Genomic DNA, 15883 nt, shown 5'->3' on the forward strand with positions numbered 1-15883 from the left:
GTTTTAAATTTTATTATGGGTGTTAAAAATTGATTTAGATTCATCATGAATATTTCTACCCTCAAAAGTGCTTTGACAATGAGGATTTTGACAATGAGGATTTGAGGTGATGTTTTATTTTGTTTTCATAAGACCTAAGCCCTATAAAAACTTACTTTTTTTTTTGTTATTTATTTATTTAAAAATTAATTTAATAAGGTTGTAGCCCTATCAAAAGTAAGTAAAACATCACCTCATAACTCATCAAAAATTACAATTCAAGCATTATAAAACCTTATTGTTAATCATTTTGATTTGAATATTATGGTTGTGAACAAAAATTAGGACTCCAAACTTGTGTATATTATTATAACGAATTATCTTAGACCATCTATTTCACCTTAAAAATAAATGTTTAAAGATTCGCAAGATCAGTATCACATTTTTAATCTTAACTATTTACTGTTGGGGTCAGACTTTATTTCGTTTTCATAAAACCTAGGCCGTATAGAAACCCCACCTTTTTTTGTTTTTTTTTTTCTTTTTTTTTTAACTCTCTCGGTCCTACTCTCTCTCTACACGTGAACTCTCTACTCTCACGGAATCGTTTGGTTTGGTCATTTTCCAGGTTCTCTCTCTCTAACCTCTCCTTATTTCGTACCCGCCACTCTCTCTCTCTCTCTAAACACTCGCACTAACCGGGCCTTCGTACTCACGCTACCGCGTCGTGTTCGGAACAGTAGCGTATAAAATAGGCTCCGGTTTCCCAACGGCCCCTCCTACATTTGTATCCTCCTCTCTCTTTCTCGACGAAACCCCATTTCTCTTCTCCCTCTGCTCCCATAGAGAGAGAAGAGAACAGAGAGGAGACAGAAACATAGATATTTTTGTTGTGTATCTTTGAAGAAAGAGAAGATCCAAGGATCAATCCGATCTCGAGCTAGGGTTTTTTCTAGAGGTGAGAGGGGAAAGAAAGAAAGAGTGGGCTAGGGTTTTGTTTTGCTCAAAAGATGGGGCAACAGTCGTTGATCTACAGTTTTGTGGCTCGCGGGACTGTGATCTTAGCAGAGTTCACTGAATTCACTGGTAATTTCACCTCCATTGCGTCACAGTGCCTGCAAAAGCTACCTGCAAGCAACAACAAGTTCACCTACAATTGCGATAACCATACCTTTAATTACCTTGTTTCTGATGGATTCAGTAAGTCCTCATCCTCCTGTTTCTTCTTTGATCTTGCGAATGATATTGAGAAATCAAGTTCTATGTTGTTTTCTGGGTTTGTCTTCACCATTTCTGTTTTTCCAGTTGAACTTTGAAGCGAATTTCACCTGAAATAATAAGTTAATTGGATATTTGTAGATGATCTTATTGTTTTCGGTCAATTTGTTCATCTGTGGTTACTGAATCAGATACTCATGTCTAATCGTATCTCATAAATCCATGTCATATTTTGTGGTGATATCAGGAGTTTCATTCATTCATGAATTGGTGTTCTAAAAGGAATGATGTTCTTCTAGGAATTTAAGGTATAAGAACCTCAGATATTTTTCGCGATTCCATTTCTAGAATGTGAATCGGATATTGAAATTAATCTCTGCTTATTTGGGTCATAGCTAAAGTGCATGATCTCAATATAGGTCTTGCAAGAGAGTAGCTTGTTAATTGGGTGCAGTTGGCATACGGATGCATCCGTAGCTGTAGAGGTAACGTGCACCTTCAAATTTTAACATGGTATATAATTTTGATGTAAAATGTTCGTAGGATTATCTCAAAATCTATTTTTATATCTAATTATAAAATTTTAAATTTAAAAAATGGTTAAAATCAAGTAGATCTATAAACATATGAAAATCTTGAAAATGGACAGTGTAGATAATATGTTGTAAAATTCACTATTTTTTAGACTTAAAATCTTTTTATTTTACATGGTCATACATCTCGATGTCCAGATAATCAATCAAAGGGTTTTTCAACATTAAAACTACCTTTTCCGATGGATATTTGAGGTGCATCCGTAGTTCTACATTATAAGGTTGCATCCTTATATAAACTTTTTCCTTGTTAATTTCATAATTTTTCTATGAATAACAGATCCATAGATGCCATTCTTATTCAGTCATATGTTACATGAGTCATTTTCATTTAGTTCAGCTTATGATTTCCTTGTTTGCTCTTGAGCTATCTAGATTTTCATTCATTCTGATTTTATCTGGAAAGCTTATTTTTTTACTGTTTCTTGTAGTTTCTGGTTACCTTTATTCTTCTAGCTTGCAAGAAATATAAGCTTGTGAAACATAAACTAATTTTAAAACTTAGATTCGTTCCTTCTTCTTAGCCTTTAATTGTATAGTAATGTACTTTTGGCATGAGGATCGGGGATTTAGACTGCATCATTTTAGTATAGCTTGATTCCTTGTTTCCTTTGTGAATAGACTGAACTAAGTATTTGGTTCATTGTATTTGTATGTATTCTTCTTCTAGAGGATAAGGGGATTCTATGTCATTGGTTGTGGTTAAGTTTCTGTCTTTGATTTTGGCATTAGTTATTTTCCTTCTCAGAATGTAAATCTGGTGATCTATAAAGGGTTTCATTTTCATTTAGGTTGATGTTGGTCTGGAGTTCATTTAGTTCTATTTCATGTTTTTCTTAGCCCCATTTGTTTATTGGTTCCTAGTATGCTGTTATGGTTAGCTGTGGATCATCATATATTGTTGCTTAACCTTTACTTCTAGAATTTAATTGTGTGGCACTTCCAATTTATCTCCAGGAATTTATTAGAATCTTTTTTGTCAGGGTTGAATTTCTGATATTCTCATGGTTTTGTACTATGTCTTTTCGTATAACTTAGAAATGCCTTGCTTCTCCATGAGCTTAGCTTAGTGAATAACTTTTGCGAAGTATCATGAGAAAATCAAGCTCTACAGTGTTTTCTGGGTTTGATTTCACTGTTTCTGTTATATCAGTGGAACTTTCACGTGAATTTTATCTGAAATGATAATTTAATTGAATGTTTATAGGTGATCGTGCTGTTTTAGGTCAATTTGTTCTTCTGTGGTTGAATTAGATACTCATGCATAATTATATATCTTAAAATCAAACTCATTTTTTGTGGTGATGTCAAGAGTTTCATTCAGGAATAAGTTGGTTTTCAAAGGAATGATGTGCTTGATAAGAACTTCTGTTTTCTTTCTTTTTTTTTCCAATTCCATTGCTAGAAAGTGAATAGGATATTGAAAGTAATCTCTGCTATTTGAGTCATATATAAAGTGCATGATCTCAATATAGGTCTTTCAAGAGAGGGGTTTGTAAAATTTATAAGTTTTTTGTGAATAGCTGATCCAGAGATGCCATTCTTATTCACTTATATGTTTGTGAAGTCATTTTGATTTAGTTTAGCGTATAGTTTCCTTGTTTTCCCTTGGGATATCTAAGTTTTCATTCATTCTGATTTTATCTGAAAAGCATTAGCTTCATTTAGGGGATTGCTTGTTTTGTGGAGTAAGAATCGCATCTTTTTTCCCTACATTCTCATGTAGTTTCTTGTTACTTTGTTCTTCTAGCTTGCAAAAAATATAAGCTTGAGAAATATAAAATAATTTTAAAACTACGTTAGTTCCTTCTTCTTAGCCTTTAATTACATTATAATGTACTTTTGACTTGAGGGTTTTTTTTTTTTTTTTTGGTGGGGTTAAAGGTTAGATTGCATCATTTTAGTATGGATTGATTCCTTATTTCTTTTGTTAATAGGCCACACTTAGTATTTGGTTCGTTGTATTTGTATGTAATTTAGGGCTTCATTTTCATTTAGGTTGATGTTGGTCTAGAGTTCAACTAGTTTTATCTTGCGTTCTTCTTGGCACCATTAGTTGATTGGTTTCTAGTAATAGCATTCTGTTGTGGAAATTTATGGATCATCATAAGCCGTTGATTTAGCTTTGCTGCTAGAATTTATTTATTTATTTTTTTAATTTTGAGTAGAAACATCAATTTAATTTTGTGTGGCATTTCCGATTTATCTCTGGGTATTTATTAGAATAATTTTTTTCAGGGTTGAATACCCGATGTTCTCATAGTTTTGTATTATGTCTTCTCCTATAACTTAGAAATACCTTTCTTCTTCATGAGCTTAGCTTAGTGAATAACTTTTGATCGTAGTGGTAATCTTGGATGCCATGAACTTTATATTGCATGGATGCGCACCTTATTTGAGGGACTAGCAAATAGAACATTCATGACAGGTTTGTTCAGATCATTCTTTTATTTTCTTGGCAAAGGAAGAAAACTCTTAAATGTGTAATATGTTTTCTTAAGTTTAGAGAGTAGTAGAAAATGGTCTTGTAAACAATGTTCGTGTGCTGGTGCGACTTGGTGGTAATGCTAGCTACCATGAACTTAATCTTACATTGATAAGCTCCTTCTACACAAGATTAGAAATTCTGGACGCACAAGATTCGTCTGAAATATTTTACATTGATGGGTTTGTTGAGATAATTAGTTCATTTTTTATACAAAGGAATCAAATACTTATATGCATGATGTGTTTCTGTAACTCTAGAAATTTGAAATGGAAAACGGTCTTGCATTGCTGCTTAATCTCAACGTTTGTATGTTGGTGTGCCTTCCACATGTTGGTTATCTTCCTAAGTGAATCTTGTCAATATTGATTTAAGTTATAGCAAAATTGTGCTTTATAGTTAATCACAGATCTCCAAAGTATTCTAGATGGAACTGTGGATTTGCAAAACACCCTTTTCATTTTAAATGGGTTATGTTCATTAATTGTTCTTATAATTTTGAAATTACCTTGTGAAATTCTATGTTGAGTGTCCCATATGTGTCATGATACTTATTTGTTATACCAAATAAAGTTATTGGCTGGAGGAAAAAAGAAGAAAAAGTCTGGCAGCACCCATGCGGTCTGGGTGCCTAGGGGGGTTCCCAAGGTTCGAGGTGATCCAAACACACATGTATGTATGTATTTGCTGTGTATATTTAAGCATCACTGAAATATCTACAAAATCCTCGGTATTGGAAGAAGTGTGGGGTTGGTGAATATATCACATCCCAACCTTTCTTTCCTTCCGGATAACTGGAATAGCTCAGCTTATTCTGTTAATGATTCCTTCTGTTCCGGTATTGGGAATCCAATTCAATCGTTTGTCGTTCTAGAATGAATCGAACCCTTCATGACTGATTGTCCCAAACAGAATCCGGTAAAAAAGAAGTGTTAAGCAACTTGTTTATCTCATATCATAAATGTCGAAGTATCATTAGAATAAAAAAAGTGTTGTTTATACACCATTCCATTCCGTCAATTGGATACAACAAGGGTAATCTGGTGCAACGAACAAGAATAGTGGGGTGGGAATAGTGAAAATATACAAAATTATATTAATGTTAGCTATATATATATACAAAATATATATACCTGAACGCTAAAAAACACATTGACATCATTAAATGGCATTTTGCAATTGCAAAAAATTATTATTTACTCACCAATGTAAGATTAACTTAACTAACTAAAAAGTAACAATCATAGAGAATTAACTTCTAAAATATATAACATTGCTATTTTTCAAATAATAGAAGTACTCAAATTTACATATAATAAAAGTACTCAAATACTGAAGAACTGAAATGAAACACATGTCCACCACATGAAGTCCACAATTCATTGATTCCAATCTCCATGCACATTCAAAAATCTAAAGTTCCAATTTCCAAATCACGATATAGTAAAAGTCATAAGAGTAAAATGATACAAAAGAAGTTAAAAAAAGAATTTAGTCTTTAATCTCATTAAAAGAAAAGTGAGGCTTATAATGATTTCTCAAACTTCTAAAAAATTTCAATCTCTAAAAAATTTCATAAATCCAGGGTTATTTATTTTTGGGAAAAGCCAGTCTCAAACCAACTTTGGGGGTGTGAGAATGACCCACATCCCCAACCAACCTTTTCTTTTTTTCTGGTTTTTGGAGGGTGGGGTTAGTGGGTTTCTTTTTTTAGTTTTTATTTTTTGTTTGGAGGGGTTTCTCCAGTTAAGAGGGGGAACAGGGATCCAAGATGCTACTTGCTTGAGGGCATTTTCTGCCCTTAGGCAAGGAAAAAGCCTGGGCAGCGCTTGGCCCACCTAGGCAGGCCGCCCAGGAAAGGCCTCTTGGGCCTAGATGAGCGGGGCGGCTTGGTGGCCTAGTGCTATTTGGCCCTGTTTTTTTAACATTGGTTTGGACTATCTGATCTTGAGGATAGTTCCATATTCAGTTGGCACCATGCGCTCTCAAGGAGATGTAATGACCAATTTGTGACAATGTTCCACCCTAGAACTATGGAGCTTGGGCTTTCATTTCCAGCATTACTCCCTAATGAAGATTATAATTTTACTATTTGAGTATTTCGTAATACACACTTCACGTAGAGGCAATGTCTTTATTTGCTTATTTAGTCACCTTCACAAAACGTTCAGAAATACTACTGTTTCTATAAGACACATGAATTCCCTAGGTTTTGACAATGGGTCTTACATGTCTTGTTGTAAAGTTACCAAGTGTTACTTATTTATTTGTTGATCTTTTTTGTCATTTGTCTTGTTTTATAGCATATTGTGTTGTGGCGGTTGAGTCGGTCGGAAGGCAGGTCCCTATGGCTTGTCTGGAGCGTATCAAAGAAGATTTCACTAAGAGATATGGAGGTGGCAAGGCAGCAACTGCTGGAGCCAATAGCCTCAACAAAGATTTTGGGTATTGCTTGTTAATTCATGTGGTTAAAATATATATGGTGCTTATTATCCAGTGCTATATTTATGGAATTGTTCTTAATGTTTCAGGTCAAAATTGAAAGAGCATATGCAATACTGTGTTGACCACCCAGAAGAGATAAGCAAGCTCGCGAAAGTGAAGGCACAGGTTTCTGAAGTTAAAGGTGTTATGATGGAAAACATTGAAAAGGTGAATAGCCGACTTTCCAATATAAGCTAGCATTCTGCATCCTGTTTGCTCTAAATGGAAGATGAGGCCATCTTCATGAGATTATTATTTCGACAGGCTTACTTCTCTGCAGTATATACTGCAGTAGAATATTTTAGATGATGCACTTTTATTTAATCCCTGCTTCATTTCAAGCATGCTTCTGCATAAGTTTTCCTGGTCAGGGGACTGGAGTGAATAGTATTTTAAGATTTGCTTTTATTTCTTTGTATTCAACAGAGACAGGAACTTAGGGCTTGGGACGATTTACTTCTGTGAGAAATAAAACTAAGCAGATAAACCAATCTGACCTTGTTATGAAGCTTACCACTATTATTAAATTTCAGAATATTGAAGTCCTTTAGCAAGCCTGAGTATAGAACCACTTCATATATGATTTGTTGTTTTCCATGGATTGTGTATGGGCGTTGGGGCTTTGTCCTTGATCAGAATATGTCTGGACATGCAGCCAAATATTATTGTGATGACTCCTTAGGCGAACAATGAACATTTAATTTTCCTAAGAACAGTTGTGATCTGTGCAGCTGTTTTAGAAGTCCTGTTTGTGAGTCGTCATTTGTGAACCAGCAAGGTTTTCTGGATGCTCTGTATGCATTCTTTGCTGATGAGAATGATATGGATGCTTAATCAACTTTTTGCGGGAATCGGGATAGATGGAAGTTTAGAATTCACTTGTTATACTTTAAATCTGTAAACCTTCTAGACCAAATTTATCATGGTCCAGTGCAAATGACTTCCTATTGAAATGTGCTAGTTTTGAGTGAAATAGAGACACTTTTTGGTCAATCTGAAATTTATTGATGCCATGTGATTAGCTTTGTATTTCCTTAAAAAATTTTGCACATTCACCTTAGCTTGGCAGAAATGTAAAATTTAAATTTCTCTAACATATACACATTAGAGCTCTGCTAGTGTTGTTAGAATTTGAATCCGTTGTGAGGCTTTTCAATCAAACTTTTGTCAAGTTTCAACTTCTAATGCTACCATCTTTTTCTTTCTTTTAAGATTTTGTTTTTTTGTTTTTTCGTTATCTGTATAGATATCATTAACAAGGCATAGAATAAGTAAACATGAGAAAACAATTAAAAAAATATAGAATGATAAAGGTAGAGAACCTTGTCTTCCTATAGGAATTGAGTTTTCAATTGTTGATGAGATTGACTAGTATTCTTTGTACATTTTGCATCCGTTGTACAACTACACATATAGATCCATCTTCCTTGATGCTAATATGCTATTTGCTGAGTAGAGCTATGATGTGAAAGGAGCTTGGGAAATTAAATCTGGTCTTCTTTCAATCTTAAACAAGCAAAATTTAGCAACTATGGAGAAAGAAACAATGGCTGTAAATCAAGCCAAGGGAGGATGAAGCTCTCTTTCTTCTTTCATAAATTAGCTTTTACAAAAAAAAGGTTTCCGAAACACATAAGCCTCTCCCTCTTAAATACAAAACAAAATGCCTTAAGAAAAAATAATAAAAATAACTCTCTTTCTCTCTCCCCTATGTATTTCTCTTTCTCTTCTCTCTTTACATCATGTACCACTTATTAATTTTGGATTACTCCCATGTAAAATCCATGCAAATTACCCCCTTTCCCTGATGAAGGGTTTTGACAAAATTTTATGTTGGCTGCCCACCTAACACAACGATGCCCTTTTATGCAGGCATGGGATGGGTTTAAGGGAAATTTTACCCGGGCATGAGATGGGTCATGCAAATTACCCCCTTTCCCTAATTCTCCTATTGTTTCTCTCCTATATCCTCGTTTCTAGGAATTTTATCTGACCTTCACATGACCAACCCTCTACCGATCTACTTATTCTAGCTTAGCTAACAATCCTCATCAAAGTAGGACAATGAAATCTTAGAAACTAGGAAAGCGTCCTACACCAAAAAAAAGGAAATTAAAACCCTTTAAAATTTGCCCATGACAAAATAAAAATCCCTTTTTAACCACCTACATGTATATTTCTCAAAACTAATCCCAACAATTATAAAAATAAATAAACAAGTCCAACCACACACCCTATAAAGAAAAAAAAATTCTAACTAGCCCAATTTCTGAACATCTCAAATGGAATTTGCATCAAGCTAAGTTTGCTTCCTTGAGTTTTCACTATGAGTCTGCCCATTTTCTTAGTGAGGCAAACATCTGTCCATTTGATGACGTGGATCTTAATACTTATTGGCTATTAGTTTGTAATTTTCAAATTGGAAACCCTAGATTTAGTTCACATGGGGCTCTAATTTATCTTTAGGACTTTGTAAGTTTGGTTTTGGTTGGAACCTTTGTCGTATCCCTCCTATTGTATTCAAGATTGATGACCTTTTTTGTTTTCTTTCTTTGAAAAGTTGACAGCATATTTGTATTGCTGTACCAAAAAATTTACAATGTAAGGCTTGGGCCCGGATAAAGTGGGCTGCTGTGAGATTATATACAAAAGCAGAGCTCTGGATGAGAATTCTTGTATGAAGTATGGAACCAAAAAACAAAATAACAAAGTAGTATTTAAAAAAAACACAAAAAAAAAAAAAAAAAATACCAAATACCAAAACTGGGGAGCCTGGCTGAAAGGGATTAAGAAGGTTTCCACTGGAAACTTGTGCAGCCGCTCCTCCTTTTGCAAGTGCATCCCGCTATAGTTGCCTTCCTGCCATGTATGCTGAAAGGAGATATGAGTATGCCTGCAAAGGAGTTAAATATCTGCAAAGATGTGCTGCAAGTGCCACGGGCAGGTGGAAGCACCTTAGGCCATGCAATGACATTTTCTGAGTCTCCTTGAACAACCAAGGAGTCCCTTCAATTGTGCTTGTACCTCTTGATGCTCTTGAATAGTGCTATTGTTTCTCCCTTGGTGGCATCAGCAATGCCAATATGGCCGGAGTACGAGTGAAGGATGTTATTATTATGGTCTCAGAAAAGGCCTCCAACACCTGTGGGGCCCAAGGTTGCCAAGGGAGCAACCATTAAAATTAAGTTCTGTGATTGGTCTCCAGGGGTCTCCTAAGGGAGGACTGGGAGATACATTCAGGCCTTGTTAACGACATGTTTTTCCAACTGTTGAGGAAGTCAGTGGTCGAGATTTATGGTTATGAGCCCATAAGGTAAATCCCCAGGAGTGGCGGTCAAGCCTGACTTTAAAAAAGCTTACGATCATGTGGAGTAGACAACAGTCGATGAAATTGTGTCTAAAATAGGCTTCGGGCCCACTTGGAGGAACTGGATCAAAGGTTGCACCTCGGCATAACAATTTGGATCCTCATCAATGAAATGCCTAAGGGCTTCTTCCCCTCTTCCAAGGGGCTCCAATAAGGAGACCAACTATTTCCTTTTCTGCTTGCCTTGGTAGCCGGTCTACAGTAGAACCTTTGGGAGGCTGTTTTGGTACAGCCTCCGAAAAGGTTTCAAAGTCAGCAGTCATGGTCAAACTATTTTGCACTTGCAATATGCCAAGGACACCTTGATCTTTCGTGGAGCCTATGAATAACAGTTGGGTACTTGTGGTTATACCTTAAATTCCTCAAGCTTACCACTGGCCTCAGAGTAAACCTTGCTAAATCCAAACTTATGGGTTGCCAATTGGGTTGTGGTGTGGATAATCTCCTTAACCCTGGCTTGCCAATTGGGTTGTGGTGTAGATAATCTCCTCACTGAGACCTCGGCCTCCCACTAGGCTTTGTTAAACTGAACAAGCAACAATGGGCCAGGGTAATGTGGCGAGAGTGAACACAACCGTGACTAGGAAACCATCTGGGCTAGGAGCTTTACCCTTGCTGAGATCTCTAATGGTTTTAAGGATCTCGTCTTTGGTAAAGGTCTCTTGAGCCATCTTGCCCTATCCTGGAGGAGGGAGAGAAATGACACATCGTTCATATTGGATATTGGGGTGGCTTTTACCGAGAAAAGCTTCTTAAAGAATTTGTCGTATGCTCTTTCAACTGTTTCTGGTTGGCTGAAAGTGTGACTACCAACTGTAATGTGGGTGATTATGTTTTTGCTGCGTCTATGGTTGGCAATCATGTGGAAGAACTTGGTATTCCGGTCACCAAACTTAAGCCATTTGGTTATGGATCTCTGGTACCAGGAGATCTCTTCTTTCCTGAGAATAAGGTGGTTCAATTGAGCTTGAGATCTGCTCTCTCACTCTGCCTGGGAAAGCTCCGTGGTCTCTTCAAGAGAGTCAAGTTCAACTCTGTGGTTTAAAAGATCCTTCTTGGTGGGTTCAAACTTGCCTGCTAGATCCTTACTCCAATGGGGATCTCTTTAAGTAATTAATGTTTTCTCTGGAATTTGAACCCCACCTAACCTGAGCCAGTGAAGGATTTCCACCATTGGCACCAGGGAGAAGAAGTTGGCCTCTTTGAGCAAGGATAGCTTGAACCAGAAGGGCCTAGCACCTGTGGATCCCAGAGCAGTGTTATGTGTCTATATTTTAGGTTGGCTTGGGTAGGGCTAAAGAGCGGGTCCCATGAAAGAAATCATCTCAGTCAGGAGAAATGAGGAACCGATAAATTTTGGAAAGGGAGGGGGAGTTCGAAGGGTTTGACCAGGTAAAGTTTGCTCCATTCAGTGGGATTTCAAGGAGGTTGTTTCTAAAGATGAAATCAACATAGAGCTAGTGAGGTTATGATTCCTGTTTCTCTCATGGGTTTCGACCTCGTGACATTGACCTATTCATCACGGCTTTGGGTTGCTAGGGGCAGCGCTGTCCAATTTGTCCCACGATTGCTGTCTAAGTGTGTGGATAGAGGCTGTAAACTGCCGAGAACAGCAAAGGGGTCCTGTTCAAGACACGAGAAAGGGAGATGGTCACTGAGTGGGACGCTATGACAGCATCTAAACGTTGGTGAAGGCTTGGGTCCCAGACGACCCGAATACCTCCTGAGGGCCCCTGGTATCGTGAGCTTCCCATTGACAGGGCCTGTGGCCCTACACTTTGCGGATATAAAAGTGGCTATGGGAGGACCGCTGAGTCTCGAGGAGGGCTAGCACATCGGGGGATAACTTTCCAGAAAAGGCTAGGATGGCCTTTTCTTTTCTTGGGGTCGCCCATGCCCTTGATATTCCATACATTGATCTTCATTAAGGATCTGGTGTTTGGCTTTTTGTTTTTTTTTTTGGGGTGGGGAGGAAGGGGGGGTGGGGGGGTTGGGTGGGCGTGGAGAAGACCACCTAGTGGTTGGCCAGCCAGGGAAGGTGAGCCAGGAGAGGGGTTCAAGGAGGAGCCAGGATCTACTCTGTTGAAGCAGACCCCAAAGGCGAGGTTATGTACCTCTCTAGTACCTTTATCTTTTATCTTAGCAGCGTTGGCTCTAAGAAATTCTCCAATGTCGGCCTCGTAACCTTCGTAACACAGAGGCATGGCTTTGAGGACTTTGTTGATGTTCCCTTGGGATTGTGCTCTGTTTATCCTCTTATCTCATCTGAGTCAGTAAGTAGCATGATTCTAACTCTGATTCTTTGGACAAAACGAGGTTCGAATAGGAGGATATAACCGGATAGTGGGGTTTGTATCAGAGTGTGGAACCCTTAGAGGTTGGAACAAATGGACCCATGGCCTATTGGACAGGATGTGCCTCTCATGTTAGGAACTCGGCGTGAGGAGCTTGGATGTTGACACTGGAATGGCCAACTTACTGTGCATGGGGCCTAGACGAGGGGGGCAAGGGTATGCCTGTGATGCTGGGGCCAAGATGTGAGGCTTGAAAGGGTGGAGGTGGGGAAGGAGGCGATTCCAGGAGAGGAGGTCCACAGGGTGAGAGGGAGTTGTCCCAGACTTCGAAGTCTGCAGGACCCATGTAGGTTCCATGTGAGGGGGTTTGAGGGTGCAGTAGGGTGAAAGGGGTTGATAGCGATGAGGGCATAGGGATGAGAGGGAAGGGCATGAGGGAGGGGTTTGAGGGGATGTGGTGTAGGAGATGAGAAAGCCAGCTTCCCGTGGGGCAGGTGGTTGGGGGGTTGGATGGGAATCATGGGCGAGGGAAGACTTCTCTCAAAAAAAAATTCATGGGAGAGGGAAGACCAGACTGAGTGGCAACCACTGGATGATTGGACACCAATGCTAGTGGGCAGGAAACTTTGTATACTGCAGCTAAGGGGCCTGGAGCCCCCCCTCTCCCTTGTGGGAGAGGGTAGGCAAAGCGGAAGCCTAAGGAGCCCTAGCTGAGGGAGCAGGCTTTCAGGGGTGAGAGGGAGAGGGATTGTGTCGGTGAGCCTAGTGGTGGGGGGGAGAGAGAGGAGTATTCCGAACATGAGTCACTTACATTCTTAATTTTAATCTGCAGAATGAACAAGGTGAGCACATTTGAAGGTGTATCCCATGGCATTTGATGACCTTTTTAGGTGTAGATGCTCTGCCTCAGTTTCTCTTGGTCCATTGGATCAAAGTTGATTGTTGACAGTTGACACGGTCCATCCATCCAGAAGTATGAGCAACTCATGAACTTTTTGAACAGCAGGAGACTGTTCATGTCTCTCATACACACACTCTCACAAGTCCTTTTTGTCTGGAGTCTCTCTCTCTCTCTCTGTCTATTTATCTATCTACTAGGACACGTGCTTGCTTTGGTTCACTCCTACTTGGACTGCAAAATAAACATTGATTTTATTAGCTATGCTGAATTTGGCTTCAATCCCTGGCATATGTTGTTCTGCAAGTAAGATTTCATTGTTGGTCACATGCAGGTCCTGGATAGAGGGGAGAAGATTGAGATTCTGGTCGATAAGACAGACACTCTCAGAGATCAGGTAAGACACCGGACACCATCTTTTTGCTTGTTTTAATGGATCATTACCTTCTGCTTTTTTGCCCATTTGTTGTTCTGACTGTCTTTGTGGCTCCTTTTCTTGTTTGTTATTTTTGCAGGCGAACAACTTTAGGACACACGGTACACAGATGAGGAGGAAGATGTGGTTGCAGAATATGAAGATAAAGCTGATTGTTTTGGGTATTCTGATTGCCTTGATTCTCATCATCGTCTTGTCTATTTGCCATGGCTTCAACTGTGGCAGGAAGTGAGAGAGAGAGAGAGAGAGAGAGCTGCTGGGAGTGTTGTCTGTGTGTGATGTGAGAGAGAGATACTGGGAGTGGTCTGTGTGTGATGAGAGAGAGAGAGAGAGAGATACACTGGGAGTGTTGTTTGTGTGATCAGAGAGAGAGAGAGAGAGAGAGAGAGTAGTATTATTAGAAGGTCGTAGTTAGGTTTTGTTTGCATGGATTTTCTTTAGTGGCGAAAAGGTATATACTGGCCGTAGAACTTGTAGGGCTTTTGTTGAAAATTGTTTACACGAATCATATATTTTTTGGACTTGTTTGTTTGGGAAAAGTATCTTCCAGATTACGTTGCCTCTGGCAATATTCTTCAAATATTTCAAATATTCTGTGAATATTTGTGCTTGTTGGAAGAATATGTGTGCCTGAATTCTTTTCGCCCAATGTTTTACTATTTTGGAATTGTAGCTATTTAATTTGCAATATTTTGTCTCATTCTTTGGATATTTGCTGTTCTTTCAAGAAATGCAGTGTTTCTTGTGTTTGTGTACTTCTATATGTGCAGTAGATTAGGAGATATGTTTTCAAGGATATTCATAAACAAACTAACTAGTAGTACTGCTAAGAGATACTTTTGCTAATTCGACGATTGTCGTAATGACAACAACGAAGACAGTGAAAAAAAAAAAAAAGTAGTAGCAATTATTTTAATAAATAATATCATAATTGATGTTATTGGGGTTATTGTTGAAAAGAATTTTTAAGTAGAGTTACTTGGATGCATGAACTTGGCAAATACAAGGGACTCTAAACCATAAGACTGCTTATATTAGGTTTAAGAAGATTAGAATCACCTTAGCCATTAGATGTGAGGTCGGGCGGCAAGGAGTGAATTTTGAGAAATATATTTAGATGTCGAGCATGGTTCACAATATGCTGCCTGGTTATGTCCAATAGGTTGGGGTGACCTTGAACCAAATGTAAATGGTCTCATCGTATATAAAGGGTAAGCTTTCCCGCTTTCCGCTTCTCATATAACGTAAAACTTATATACTTCCATTTATCCAACTTTCCATTTTGAATGAAGGGTTAAGATTGCCTCAATCGCAATGTTATGTTGCTACAATTTTTTTTTTTGAAATGTTTTTTTCGACAAGCTATTTTAACACCAAATTTTGTACATCAAATCTTCTATTAAAATTGCACTAGCAAAAAATATAAAAAAAAATATTTTCAATAAAATAAAATGATTAAAATACCTCTGAAAATTTTAAGGGGTATTTTGGTCATTATATTTTATTAAAAAATTATTTAAAATATTTTTTATAGGTGCGAACCAATGAGAAGATGGTGCATATCAAATTTTATATTCATAAAATTTGTATAAAAAAAACTAAAAATAAAATACTTTGAGATGTCGGATCTAAGATCAAATGGTGAGTGGCTCTCTTTATCAAAATTGAACGGCTGGATGGTAAGGGAAGAATAGATCTTCTATGTTGTAGGGGGAACATATAAACCTTTCCAAATATATATACTTCTCATGGAGGATTAGTTCTCGTTACAATAGTCGCTAAATCCGGAATTTCAAATTAAGGCATTGATTTCAGAAATGGTTCATATGTTCGCATGGTGTTGAAGAACTTACATTATTATGAAAGTGGTAAATCTCTATAATTTCAAATTAAAGCTATTGATATCATGTCTTCCAAGATTTTGCACGGTAGTGATGGATCCTTGAAAGGCAACTTATCGGGGGCCCTATCCTCGTTTCCTGAGGACCCACTTTTTGATATACGCTTGTTTCGTTGTTCTTCCTTCTTTTTTTTTTCCTTGGTTTTTTTATTTGTACTCCTCTAAATAAAGGGTGGGGTTTGTATAGAGCCTAGGCTCTAAACAATCAAATTAGAGCCTACTTTTAAAT

At 37.8% G+C, this 15883-nt stretch overlaps 1 protein-coding gene across 1 annotated transcript; it reads left to right on the forward strand.

Moving 5' to 3' along the window:
* Positions 1-790: 790 nt before the first annotated feature.
* On the forward strand, positions 791-14293 carry LOC18443084 (vesicle-associated membrane protein 721). Its single transcript, XM_011628307.3, has 5 exons — positions 791-1179; positions 6579-6720; positions 6807-6927; positions 13653-13715; positions 13834-14293. The coding sequence occupies exons 1-5, from the start codon at positions 990-992 to the stop codon at positions 13984-13986; spliced, it is 669 nt and encodes a 222-aa protein (XP_011626609.1). The 5' UTR covers positions 791-989; the 3' UTR covers positions 13987-14293.
* The last annotated feature ends 1590 nt before the right edge of the window (positions 14294-15883 follow it).

This window comes from Amborella trichopoda, chromosome 2 (assembly GCF_054954075.1).
Source record: "Amborella trichopoda isolate Santa Cruz 75 chromosome 2, AtrichopodaSantaCruz75HAP2 v2.0, whole genome shotgun sequence".
NCBI classification, from domain to species: domain Eukaryota; kingdom Viridiplantae; phylum Streptophyta; class Magnoliopsida; order Amborellales; family Amborellaceae; genus Amborella; species Amborella trichopoda.

Bases quoted from the DNA above. Each gene is read 5' to 3' on its own strand.
- LOC18443084 (XM_011628307.3), top strand. From the start codon at position 990: ATGGGGCAACAGTCGTTGATCTACAGTTTTGTGGCTCGCGGGACTGTG. The intron at 1,180-6,578 runs GTAAGTCCTCAT...CTTGTTTTATAG, and splicing joins CCTTGTTTCTGATGGATTCA to CATATTGTGTTGTGGCGGTT. The intron at 6,721-6,806 runs GTATTGCTTGTT...TTAATGTTTCAG, and splicing joins AGCCTCAACAAAGATTTTGG to GTCAAAATTGAAAGAGCATA.